This window comes from Choloepus didactylus, chromosome 14 (genome assembly GCF_015220235.1).
Source record: "Choloepus didactylus isolate mChoDid1 chromosome 14, mChoDid1.pri, whole genome shotgun sequence".
Classification (NCBI taxonomy): domain Eukaryota; kingdom Metazoa; phylum Chordata; class Mammalia; order Pilosa; family Megalonychidae; genus Choloepus; species Choloepus didactylus.
Window position 1 is genome coordinate 15,442,736 of NC_051320.1, and position 13,879 is coordinate 15,456,614.

A 13,879-nucleotide genomic window follows, 5' to 3' on the forward strand; every position below is an offset into this window, starting at 1 on the left:
CCTGGAGAAAGACATTCAAAGTGGTATAAGATTGTTTAGTAACAGCTGGCAAGCACCAGGGTGTGAGGCTGATTTTCAGATATGACAGGCACTTACAGGAATCCTGCCAGATACAGCTGTTTAAAAGCCTTAATAAACAGCAAGTCAATACTAATCTTTGCCAAATTAATCTTTTCCCTGACAGCCTATCAAGGCAATTATGTTTGGGCTTATTGTAAACACACAATTGTCAAACAGTGACGCTCTGGCCTTTAAAATACTGTAGTTTGGTTCATAGTCTTTTTTTTTTTTTTTCTTTTTTTGGAGAGACTTTTTTTTTCAGTAGAAAAAATTTTTATTTTCCAGCTACTCTATTTTTCTGGCTCCATGTTAACGTGAATGAAATTTCACCTTATGATGTCTTGGCTAGTAAGCTGTTAATAAATTGTGAAATGGTGTCAGTGGAAAGATTCGTGCTGGTGGCCTATTTAATTAGGCACGACTCTGCCCAATGCTGAAATTTAACACGTCATTATTCTCAGTTGTCCCCCAGTTCATGGCATAAAGAACTTCATCTTCACTGCTTACCTTAATGCATTGTAATCTGGTTCTGGATACAGATGCCACGATGTTTGGCTAAGAAAGAAACGAGAAGGCAAAATCTAATTTCTTGGTATCCACGTATGTGGCGAGTTGTGTGTATCTGGCCTTTGAAACTAGCCCTGCTTCCTTGCTGCTCCCATCACTTCCTAAGTGAGGTAATGAAGCTCCTCTAATTTCCCTCTCTCCAAGGAATGGTCTCATGTAAAGGTTTGGAGACTTTTCAGCTAGGGAAGGTTCTTCCATGCTGGGACCTGATTCCAAATAAAAGTAGGGGAATTTCCTTTGAAAATCTTAAAAATAAAATCATTTCTTCTTATCCTGGTATAACTTAAGTGCAATCTGGGAAATAGGTTCTTTCACTCGTTCAATTCCCACTATTGATGCTTTGTAATTAGAAAAATAAATCAGCATCCAGTTCATCGATGTTTTCATTTAGCTTTCCATAAAGTTGTCTCCTGAACTTCCTTCATCTCCTTACTCCTACTTGCTTAGCACTTGTTTTCTTCTTTGCGTCTGATTTTCTTGATGTGGCTGGTGCGTACACACCTTTTGTTTTTGTCACCACTAGAAAAACTCCCATTCAATCACATAGAACAAAGACATGGCATAAACTCACTTTGAAATTGTCAATATTTTTTGTAAACTTTCCATCCTTTTTTTTTTAACTTCTAAATGCTTGCCAGAAATATTTAGTTCCCTTCTATATTTAAAAAGTTTTGAAGTCAACAAGGAAACATCCTACAATCTCCACTGAGGATATTTTGTGATGTTTCATTGATCTTTCTGTATATATCATTGCATTTATTTGGCAACTACTATGTACTAAGACAATCCAAGTCATTCTGAAAGTAAGGAAGTTATTCAATTTTAGAGAAGTTGAGAGAGAGATGTGTTGTTTGGTGACACATAAATTTAACCATTAAGTGACAGTGGGACTCCGTGTAATAAATATTTGAGAGTTAAACTCATGACCTGAATTCTGTACTGGCCTCACCACTATTTCAGTGTTTAATCATCAGAAAAAGGGAAGAATTTCTTGGTTTCCAATCTTACCTTAAAAAGAGAGTTATGAGTGGAATAAGAAAAGACAGGTCAACTCCCCTTCCAACAAATAAACAGTAAAAGAATATCTACATGTGACAAAAACTCTTATGCCCCAGGAGATAGCCTATTTATTACAAATTTCCACATAAGAAAATCTTACTAAACAAAGAAATAAGGAAGGCTATTGAAAATTGACTAGAATCTGGTCATTTAAAATATTTTTGGTTTTAAATAATCTTTAAAACACATCAGTCTGGGACTGATCTATGTGAGACACCTCATTAACATCACTGATTAGTTCTTTGAGTGTTCTCGGCTAGTAACTTCTTATAAATGCTGCTAACTCCATTTAAAATTATAGCTAAAGTCTCATTGTCTCCAGTGCTCCCCAATATTAGCTGAAACCATATGAAATTTGCCCTCTATATAGGTAGAAAGGTCACATATTGGCAACTTCGCATGGTTCAATCTCATTATCTTTCAAATGGGTAAGGCATCTCTTTTGCAAAGGGCAAGAGGTCCATGGAAAAAGGAGATCAGCTGTTGATGTGCTAATTTTAAATTTTGCATTCGTAAGTTAAAAAAATTTCTTAAATGAATCCCATCCAGAAGACACTGCCCTCTAATAGTCCTGGCTTTCTCCTGACCATTCATGTCCCACTTAGCCTGGGTCCTGTTTTAGGCAAGAAGACGAAAATAATTAGAGACCCACTTTTAACCTTAGCTACATTGACTCATTTGATTATAAGTGATTATTTGACTAATTTCCATCATCACCTCATTCCATGGATGCAGAATTGGGATTTCATTCAATGGACAGGAATTGGGATTTTGGATTATCCTTTCTCGCATGTGTTAGAGAGAGACACATTCAGCCCTCTCGGAAACCCTTGGCCACAGGTTCTTTCCTCTTTTTTTCTAATTAGCTCTAAGTTTGATTGTTAGTGTGTTGGTGGAGATATTTTATGTTTATTTTTGAGATTTTTCATTTGACTGAGCCTGTCTTTTAAAGACCGAGGGACAACCAAATACGTTCACGCATGGTAAGTGCTTTTATTTACGATGTGTACTCTTTGAATCACATTTATGTTTTTACCATATTTGGTAGTGAATTAACACACTCTCTACCCTGGTTGTACACCTGCTCTGGAAAAGCTGTAAACACCATAGTACTTTCCTGTACAAACTGCCTGTCAAAATCAAAGCCGGCAGTTCTCATTCTGGTAATTACTTTCTCATTCGAGATTGAATGCAAGTGGAAATTTTACTTTATCATAATATAATAAATAAAAGACATTAGGTAATTAATAGTCCTGGTATATTTCTACAATACTAAACAGACAAACAATAAACTGTGAACTTAATCACATGAGCTCTTACACAGTTTCAAGACAGGAAAATTAGAGCTCTCAGCTACAGTCATTTAAAAAATCACATTTGATCTGCATTATTTATTAGTTATTACATGCTCAAGTGATTCAAGGTTGTACAATGCCTAAAACCATTCCAAAGCAAGTATACCTTTGTCTTTTTAATTCTGACTGGATTATACAATGAGTATATTTGTATTTGATTAAACTGCTAAGTTTCTCTCACACATTCCATGAAAGAGACATCAGCTATTCTCTTGAATTCTAACCAGGATAGCTTTCTGGATATAATCCCCTGTATGGGATTTTTTTGTTTGTTTGTTTGTTTGTTTGTTTTTAATTATTTATTTCAAAGCTTTTTAATTTAAAAACTATGCAAACCTTCAGCCAGATTCTCAATGCTCTTGGTTCCCTAGCAAATCTCTCGTCTACTCAGAATTCTCTCGGAAGACTCAGGAATTCTGGAAAGAGAAATAACTTGTAGAGGCACAAAAGACAGCAAGAATCTCAATTTCCATCAAACAGCTTTCAGATTTGGAAGGCTTTCCCACTTTTTTTGCTGTCTGGTTACTCACCTTTCATTGCAGGATGTATTCTCGACAGGGCACTGCCTCTTTATTCCCTCCTGCCCTTGGTTCAATTCTTAAATGTTTTCGGGATCTTGTGAAAAGCATGCAGCTTGATGAATTTTGGTTGCTTTGGCTTTAATTTGTTTTTTGGAGGGAAGTTTACAGAATTGACTAAAACCAGCTGAGTATCAAGAAGCGACCCCTTCTAGACAGAGGACCCGTCTGTTTGGTCTGGAAGCTTGTATGACTTTTAGGGCAATCCTCTATTCTATTGTATAAAGAAAGTTAGTTCTTAGATATCACAGTTTTTCTTTTGCATCAATCAAAGAAATGCAGAAAGAAGGATTGGTTACTTTAATTTGCTGCAAAATGAAGAGCAGGTTTGGCTTTATTCATGTCACTGTAAAAATGAAATAAAGCATTCACACCAAGCGTGAATTATTATTTTTTTGCCAGCAAAAGTTAAAACATCAAAGAAATCTCTTTCAAATACTAACAAATTTACTTACAAACACCTATATTTATTATTTCATAAATAGGCGCAACAGGTTCCATAAAAAAAGATTAAATACAGACACAGTATGAAGAAACAATAATACAGAACCATATGTAAAGGTTATAATTTAGCTGTTTCCAATCTGTTTCTGCATCTAATAAAATACCAGGTAGGCATTTGGCAGTTTTATACATAAAAGGACTTAAATGACATTTACTAACCATTACACAAAAAGTGATACAAAAAAGCAATTTTTCTGCAGTACAAAATAAATGTGTTTGCGCTTCTCTTAACACTCATTTCTTTTTGTCTGATCAATGAGACAAAGCCAATCTGTTATTAAATTAAAATCATTTGGGAATACTTTTTTCCAAATATTTTGAAAATATAGAACTATTAGCTGTTTTAAAAATGAAGTAAAAATATGAATGTTTGCCAATTTTTAATCCTTATTGTGAAATCAATAAACTGGAATGAGCCAGTTTCAAATTACAATTTAGCTACAAAAACATTCACATTTTATACTCTAGGAGAGTGTAACATATATGCTATTTACAAACTTGCTATGTCTGCTACATCAAGCCATTTAAAAAGTCTTTAGTAGTTTCATATAAACACCCATTATGAAAACCAATGGAAAATCCAGGACTTTTATCCAAGACCTCTACAGTTGCTAAGGCAGTTACTAGAGCGCAGCACTTCACAGCAAAAAAACCAACATAAAATCGGAATGGTCCAAATTTCCTTCAAGGAAGAAGAAGGACAATGTCCATAAAGAATTAAAAAAATAACAAAGAAGCATGACTATTTCTTCCAGAGTGGGTGACCCACAAGCTCAAATGGTCCTAAGTGCTTAGCAACTTGCATTTTCTAATAAAATGGAGAAACTGCCTTGGCTGTGCAAAGCAATCCATGGTGAAAGGACTTCCCTCCGTGGAAAGAAGAGGTGTTCAGAGTTTCAGGTAAGGTACAGTGCTTTGTCCCTCTGCATGCCCCTGTACGAAGAGAAAACAAACAACAGATGCCTCGTTACAAGAAAACCTGTATTACAGGTGACACGGAGGATGCCTTTCTTTGAGTTATTTGCTCTAGCCTGAGGGTGAGTCGCTTTCTCCTGGGAAAGCGCACATTAACTAAGCTACCGTCAAGCTAACAGCTACTAAGGACATTTATTCTCAGAAGGGTTAGAATAGCGTTTAAAAATTTCTGCAGCGGTGTCCTCCGCCTTCATGATCGTGGACCCAATCCACGAGATCTTTCAGACAGCAGGGAAGACAAGACCGATTTTCCCATCCACTAACGAGCGGGGCGCGACGTGCACGCTGTGAGCGCCGCCCGCCACCAGGTGGCGCTCGCCGGCTGCTTACCCACTGCTGCAGTAGTCGTTATTCCAGTCCCCGGGCTGGGCGGGAGGATTTCGGCACCCAGAACGCGCGTACTCCATAGCCTGCGTGACAACTTGTGCAGCTGTAGATGTAGGGTTGATAATAGCCTGATAGTCGGGTTGAAGAGTAAATCCCTGAAAGTGAAAGCAAGCCCGCAAATAAGGATCCAAGTGCCTTTCAGGAAAGAAAAACACCTAAATATTTACCCGGTCTTTGCAAACACACCAGTGCCTTCTCGCTGGCGTCTTTGTAAGGGCAAGTGCATCCTAAGGGCAGAGAAAACTTAAAAGAAAGGTAGAAAAGGAGTGCCACAACCCCATTCTTCTACCTTTGCTTCCCTTAAACATGTGTCAGAAAACCTTTAATTATACTCTTGGGCAATATATTAAATCGAGAAACAATTTAGAATACAGAGAAGCCAACTTAATCAAAACAAAGTGGAAAAAGAGCCTAAGTCCCTCAAAGTTTATATTTTGTATCAAAGCAAAGGATACATTAATAGTTAATCCCCAGAATATGCAACAGAATCTTTTTTGAAGGATTCGGGCAGCAGGTGGCTGGGTGTTTCATTACTACACCTATTCACATATTGTTCTCAAAACCCTTTTTCTGCTTTCACTCACAAAGGGACCATCTGCTTCTTCTTTTATTTGTACTTCTCTCTCAGCTAAAAAATTTCAACTGAAGCTTTTTAACAGTTGTTGGAGTAATATAGGGAAAGATTCAAAACAACTTGCCATTGGAAAACACAGGAAGGGAAAAGTGTAAGAGCAAATATTTTTTAATTGAAAAGTCTATTAACTGGCAAACAGACTTCAGGAAGATTCTTTTAATATACTAGTATGGTGAAGTGTTGACTTTTAATCCTAGCAAAGCTATTAAAAATTCAAGGACAGAATTTCTGAAGTATATAGCTATGTCTGGTAAACAAAAAGCATGCTACACTAATAATTTCTCTCTCTCCCTCTCTCCTTTTTTTAGCTTATCTGATGAATTCAAAAGCAGCACAAGGAAGCTTTGCTGGAAATGACCAAAAGGGCAACTTAACTAATCTCATGGTTGCCTCTTTCTGTAGCAAATTTCATCCACAGTTTTTAACCACTGAAACATCAAGAGATGTAAACATGAACTGTTCTCTCTTTCCTTGCAGGAAGTTTCTGGAGGCATCGTATTACTGAGTTTATATTTTTTTAAACTCAGCAGGATGATGAGAGGATTGTTTTTTAAATAAGGATATTTTCTTAGACTTTTATTCATGTTTGGGTGTCTCTTGGGTAAAGACTTGGAAACACCTATTTAAAAAAGTCCTCGATTCTCAATATTGGCTTTAAGTCTATTCAAATAAGGACCTTCAGGCCAATGTCCATACCAACTCCCACCAAAGCTGTGGATGAAAGGCAAACTGTCTGAAAGATTGAAACAAATCATTAAAAAGTGGAAAATTCAGCCAGACTGGTTATTTGACCCCACACAGACCAAAAGGAATAGAAGGTTTCCAAAATTAACCACTGGCCTGTTGGAGATAAGTTTGTCTATGTAGATCAATATCTTCCAAAATGAGAAAGTGAAAAATGAGGAGTGTAACTGGCTGCTCAGGACTCCCCCTCACCCCAGCCTTTCCAGTTTGAGATTCTCAACTTTCTCCAAACCATCCCAGACCTCCATCATGCAAAGACAAGCCTAACTTGTTTTGATGACATTTACTAATTTCAATATGGCCTATCCTATCGTCTTAATGTGGCTTGCTGCCACTTCTTTCCCTGGTGTCCAGTGTGATGCTGGGCAAACACCCAGAGAGAGTGGCCTTGTGTTGATTTCATATAATAAGCCCCTGCTATAAGGCTGCACGATAAGAACCTTGAGAGCAGAGGGTGTTTGCATTGCTGGGCATTCTCAAGTCCTAGCCCACAGTAGGGGCTCAATAAATGATGTTTTTCAATAAATAAAGTTTAATTCTGACTATTTTATGTGAGGTTGGAAAGGCACAGGTGGTATAAATGTGTAAATACCATGGCTTCCCTATCTTTTTTTTAATGTAAAGTTCTCCATATTGGATTTTTACAAAACCAACAAAACACTACCTATAAATAAACAGGTCTCCAAAATAGAATAACTGAAAATATCTTGAGTTAGTGGAAGGTATGGAAACATATGAAAAGCAAAAAAAAAAACAAACAAAAACAAACCGGCCTTCTTCTACCCACTCCTGCACAAACAAGCAGAAACCACCACTGCTTTTTTCCCTTCCAATTAAAAGAATTCCTCAAGGTTAGGTGACAGAACAGCAACAAAACATTATTTGTTTATTGCTCTAAGATTAAACGGTGACTTTTAAGATTCAGCCCAAAAATACGTGTTACATACAAAGTTCAAAGATTTAAAATTCAGCTAACTTCAGTGCTAGATTTAATAAGATCACTAATTTTAAAACAATTGGGAATCAAGAAAAATAAAAGCAAAGCCTTAAGTAACATTATTTTTCCTTCGTTCCATTTAGAAAATGGAACATTTTTCCAAACACTTTTTATATAAAGAGGTGCCGAGGTCAAACTTAGAACTAAGTACACTTTTATTACTGATGTCAATATAAAATGATGGTATACATTTTTTATTTTGCAAAATGTTTGCTTAGCCATCTAATTAAACACGAGTGAGTATTTTGCATTTTAATGCTCAAGAGGAAAATCACCAACTGTTTTGTAGCATGCCTGGAATTTTAAATTTCATTTTCTGGTGCCAGATTGAAATAAAAATAGGAAACATGATAAAGATTAATTTGATGTCAGAAGGGACATTTGCTCTTTAATTAGATTTCTGTAGCCCTAGCAGTTTTGTTGCACCATCACCAGTCCTAAAAAGCCTGCAGCTCAACCTAACGTGATCCTCATATCCACACTTTACCGGGAACTAATTTCATTTCCTGCCTGTCTGGAGAGGCATCTTCAACAGGCATCAATGTTTTTTGTCTTCACAACTGATTTATTCATCAATCTCAATGTGATTTTTTTAAACCTTTAAATTACATCCAAATCCTAAAGCAGCTGTTTATTACACAAGGAAATTGAAAATCTGTCTGTGTGATATCATACCAAGATTTTTTCTTAAGGTTATAAAGGAAGTTGACAGATATTAATGATTTTTTCCTCTTGACCTCATTTGACAATATTGTGAGTAGAAAGAAGGGAAGAAAACTGGACAAAAATAGCAGGTCCATGGATTGAGTGTATAAAATATACTCTAGAAAAAGAATGGAAACTCTTATCCCTGGTGGACTATCCACTCAGTTTTTGTAGGATACAGTCATTTTCAAAAGAAAAATAAAATAGCTAAAATATGAAGTATGAGACATTATTTTTAAAATATGGTGGTCATTAACTTTCTCCTCTCTTCTTCTTTGGGTTGTTGCTTGAATATGTGAACATGGCCACCATATATCCAGGAAGCAAACATCTTCAGGATAAAAGTGGTTGGATGATGAAACAGACAGACGAAATTTTATACACGGTCTGTGTCTGCATCTACAGGCTAAAGACCAGCTTTGAAGACATTGTTTGCCCCGACAGCCTGTTGTGACTGCAGTAAAGTTAAGTGACATCAAAGGGGTGCTTGACTCGTTGGGATGCTGCGGCTGCTCAGTCCCCTTCACCTCTAGGATCCCACTTCAATAACCTGCCCATGAATCTGACCTTAGCCACACCCTCCCCTCGCCCTTATTCACCACTTCCCCACTGGTACCCTTTCCATCTGCTGGACAAGCCAACCTCCTCCCCAGCTCGGTGCCCCCAGCCTGCAGTCTGTTCCCTTTTCTCTCTGCAGTACGTCCCTGTGTATCCTTCCCACTTTCTGCGCCTTTTAAAGGCTGCCTCTTCCGCTTTCTGCTTTCTCTGGGTCTCTGTTCAAATGCTAACCCTTCAGGAGGCCGTTCCTTGTCCACTCCTCGCTGAAGGCTCTGCCCTTTCTGCTATTTTACTGCCTTTGGAGGATCTCAACTATTTATCTGTTTATCTTATCACCAACTCCCCCTCCCCAGCACAATACAAGAGCTTCATGGCAAGAGGCGCCACCTCCCCCATCCTCATCGCCAGCTCAGCTTCCAGGACCTGGGCAAGGCCAGATACACGTTATGTGCTCAATGGATTGTTTCTGAGTGAATTACATTTTAAAAAGGAATTCAAGGAATTGACATCCCCCAACCAAATCTGTCATTTGTTCTAATATTTAAACACTTTTACTAGTCACTGGTTTCTTTATTCACTTGTGTTCATTCATTCAGTAGTTATTTTATTGCCTACCTACCATGATCAGGGCACTGTTAAAAGTGATTTTAGGCAATATAGTCTTTGCAGCTATTCATTCTCCATTTGGTCATTAATTATTAATATAAACTAAAATGAGGTTCTACCATCTCCTCTGTAAAATCACTTTTTATGCTACACTAACGGAACTAACACGGTTTGATGAACAGCTTGTCCAATGCAATCTCTTCTATTTTTTTCCCTATTCATTTAAGAGTCTATATGCAAAAACAGACCTCTTGAATTTTTGCATGTGGCCTTATGTAAATCTGGAGTATCTGAAAACTGTTTGGGATCACAGCCAGCACTTTCAAGGTCTTAGCACAAACAGTAAAAGGCTCCATCTCTGTGTGGATAAATTGGAAAAAAGGTCTCCCCTCTGGAGAGGCAGCCCTTCAGTCGGGATCTGGCTGTGCCTCTGATGCTCCTTCCCCCGGGGAAAGCAGCCCCCCACCCAGGTGTGGGGAGCACAGCACGGGCCCCTCAGTGGATCAGGGGTCAGTGCACACAGCTGACAGTGAAATGGTGGCATCTTTCAAGCTGTTAACCCTTCACCCAAACACTACTGGTTCACATGTGTGCCCCAGGAGTGTCTCCTGGACTGTGAGTGCTTTTTGATGGAAAGAGGGGAAACGTTTCTCTATAAATATCACTTCCTGGTCAGAAAGGCCAGTATAGACCAGGCAGGATGGTGGGACTCTGGTTTCCCTCAGAATCTCCTTCCCTGGTGAGTCAACAACTAGATGAGAATGTCTTCAGAGCTTTGTCAATCTCCTTGGTTTAGGGGCCACAGAGGACTCCAGTAAAGAGAGGATTCCCACTGCTCTCCATAACTATTTTGAGTTTAGAACTAACTAGGATTTAAAGACCCCATAAAGTATTAGGAGACATGGGTTTTCTTACAGGAAACAATGAATACTCTAGTATTTAAGAGTCTTGGCTCTGATTTCTGAATGGACCTGGGTTTGAATTCCAGTTCTGACCTTATAAGCATGTTACTTATTCTGCTAAGCCATGTGTACAACGGAGAGAATGTGAGAACCCGCCCCAAAAGTTTTCTGAGAATTAAAGATGGGGCAATGCACCCAAGTGCTGGGTTTTTAATCATCAGCTTTCAGAAATCCTGTTTAAATAATAATAGTGATATAAATGAATTGAGGACTACATATATTTTATTCCTTTTTCTGCTCCCCTGCTTCCCCACTCCAACTACAGACTTGAATTCCACAGAGGGTAGTCATCAATTCTATAGGAAGGCTACACTTACATATTTAATTGGATTATAAAATTAAATTAAAATAAAATTATAAAATTAAAAGCACTTGGATTATAAAATTAAAAGCAATTGGATTATAAAAGCACTTGAATTATAAACGTGATCGCTGAATCAGACAGGATTTGTAGTTTTTACCTTTATCTGTTTTCCTAAAAAAAATGTTTTTTAGGATTCTTGAATATTTTATGTTCAGTTTAATTTACATCATCTACTTCTAACTTTCACATTTTAAAATAACACCAAAACCCAAAAGGATAATCTGATTTCAAAAAAAATTTAAGCTAATAATATTGAATGGCTTCAATATTTTAGGGTTTGGGTAGGGAGGCACCCAAATCTCTTGTGTTTTCCAATCTATGTGGAAGCCCAAGTCTCTATTTTTAAGTAAAACTGGTAAAAACGTTCAGTTCTTAGGACTTTTAGGGTTCTATCACATTTGATATTTTTACCAGAAACAGTGGGCTAATTTCATTTCCCAGCAATTCACTGGACTCGACAGGCCTACCAATCAAGACACTCTCATTTTCCAAACAACGTCTTTCAAAAAATGCAAAATTCTCTATCCCAAAGAGACCTTTGGCAGTACTTGGCATCCTAAAATAACAAAACCACTTTCCTCAAGAAACAGAAAACCAAAAGGGAGGTTAGAAAGGTGAAGCAAAATGGATATCATGGGAAAGAAATCAGCATCTATGAAAAGAAACCACTACTGATTCTTGTGCCTGTGTAACACTATGCCAACTCGTCACCTGTGCGTTTTTTTTTTTTTTTTACAGAAAGCAGAATTGGAATACCTTCAGCTCTCTCTCCCCATTTAAATAGGAAAACCCTTTCCTTCATCTTCAGCTGGATGACTAGACCACCTCAGCACTCCCAAAGAGGAGCTAGCTCTACGTCCAGGGCAAGCGGCACTTACTTGCTGCATGGGGGGTGAATGCACAGCCGACTGGACTTGCATGGGTAGCTGGTTCCCAATGGACTGCTGCATGGGAAGTGGGTGCTGCTGCAAGTTGAGATGCTGGTGAAGAGGTGGACTGATCTGAAGGGGAGGTGGCGGGGGGGACACAGCCATGTTTGCTATAGAGACAGTCACTGGCATTTGGTTACTCGGCTTGGGCGCTATGTTCCTTGGAAGGCTAGGGGGCATGGCCGTTAGGTGGGGGTTCATTCCTGGTTGCTGGTGGTAGTGGGAACTGAGATACAGAGCGGGGTGTGCCTGGCTGGGCCCGTGGAACACGGACGGCTTTGAGTTGATCAGCTGAGGAGGGTGAGATGTCTTCACGTCAACAGGTTCACTGTAGCTCTGTTGAGAAAACAAACAAGAGCAGAGTTGAGAGAGAGACACAAGTAAAGCTGCTTTCTGCAAGCAAGATGTTTTGTGAGTTTCTTCCACATGTACCGACCCCCATGACTCTTCTTGACTCTCTCATCTGAGAACCCCTACACCACCACTTGAAACGTGACTTATGCAAGCTTGATCACATCTGCTCTCTTCTGTTAAGTCTAAACTCATCTACTATAACAAATTTTTTTTTTTTTACCCTAAATTCCAAGCTCTAACTGGTGATTTTTCTGGTTATTCAAACAACAATAAAGAGATGGGGAAATATAAGTGTAGATCATTTTGAAAGTAATTCCATTTTGGCATTCTTCTATTGATTATATGTTTAGTTCTTAATTTTTTTCTGTTTATATTCTCAAAGAGCCTTGACCTACATATTTGCACAAAGAAAACAAAGCTGGTTGGTCGAAATGGGAAGAAAGGAGTCCAAAAATACCTTTCTGAAGTTACAGAAGGTGATATTAATATATCTTCAGAGTCCAAAGAGCTCATCTTGATTTTTTAAAAGAAGCTGGTGATGAATTGTCCCCCATAATGGTCTGGATAAAAATAACCTCTCTTAGAAATTTTAGACTCCATCATAAATTAATATAATTTGCCCTAATTTTTTCTACACCTTCACATGGCCACTTCTTAATAGCCTTCTAATTGACTTAAAAAACTAGACATTTTTGTGGAAGCTGAAAATAAGAATTAACCCTGAGGCTTTTCCTCCTGGGCATGAACCAACCTGCTACTCTTGCAAGAGTAAGACACCATTATAAAAAATAGTGAAAGGTGAAACCAGCGGAGAAAAAATGTTAAATTGTCCTTCTGGAGAAAAAAAGTCACTTTGTCAAAATAAGGTCTTGAAGATGCGTATATATCCTTATTCCACAACCTCAGTGTCATGTTTATTCAGTTTACAAATGAAAGTGATTTCTTGTTCCTCTCAGCACTGCAGGGAAGCCTTGGCCTGTGAGGGCCTATGTGTATTCCCCCGTCTGTGCACCGTCACCAACAGTCAACCCACAGGAATGTTGGAGAAATGGGTTCATCATGCACGAGGACATGAAATGCAAAGCTGGTCACTTCATTTTCACAAGTCAGCCTATAATACTGGTAGCAGCAAAACTCATATTTTTCTGATAATGTAGGAAAACTAAACATAAACCACAGTAAGAAGGATGCTTGCATGTATGTGCTTGCTTGTGGGCGTGAGGTGGGGTGGGTGGCTTCCTGCCACCGCTTACTGTCTCTCTAGGAAGGACACATCAGGCACTTGCACAAATACGCCAAACCACTGGAATATGGGCTCTTCAAGACTCTGCAGTGCTCCTTGTGGAGTATATGGGAAGGACGGTCCAAAGAGCTCAAGCCCCTCCAAGGAGTTCTCTCACTATGCATTTTTCCTCTGTCAGAGTTGCCACAGCCTTCATAAATAGGAAGATTAAACTCCCTGTCTTCTGTATTAACATTAAAAAATGCCAAAAACGGTTCAAATTAATTTTTAAAACTTTAGACCAAATAAGTGTCACTAA

The 13,879-nt window shown here is 38.3% G+C and overlaps 1 protein-coding gene across 2 annotated transcripts in view; it reads right to left on the reverse strand.

Annotated features, from left to right (window-relative positions):
- Positions 1 to 2,927: 2,927 nt before the first annotated feature.
- Positions 2,928 to 13,879, reverse strand: part of TOX (thymocyte selection associated high mobility group box) — a 318,920-nt gene continuing 307,968 nt past the window's right edge. For both annotated transcript variants that reach the window (XM_037802447.1, XM_037802448.1), the window contains exons 7-9: positions 11,934 to 12,320; positions 5,429 to 5,580; positions 2,928 to 5,056 (exon numbers count right to left, since the gene is read on the reverse strand). In XM_037802447.1, the coding sequence (XP_037658375.1) occupies positions 5,020 to 5,056; positions 5,429 to 5,580; positions 11,934 to 12,320 (576 nt within the window). In that variant the 3' untranslated portion in view covers positions 2,928 to 5,019. The remainder of the gene's footprint in view (positions 5,057 to 5,428; positions 5,581 to 11,933; positions 12,321 to 13,879) is intronic.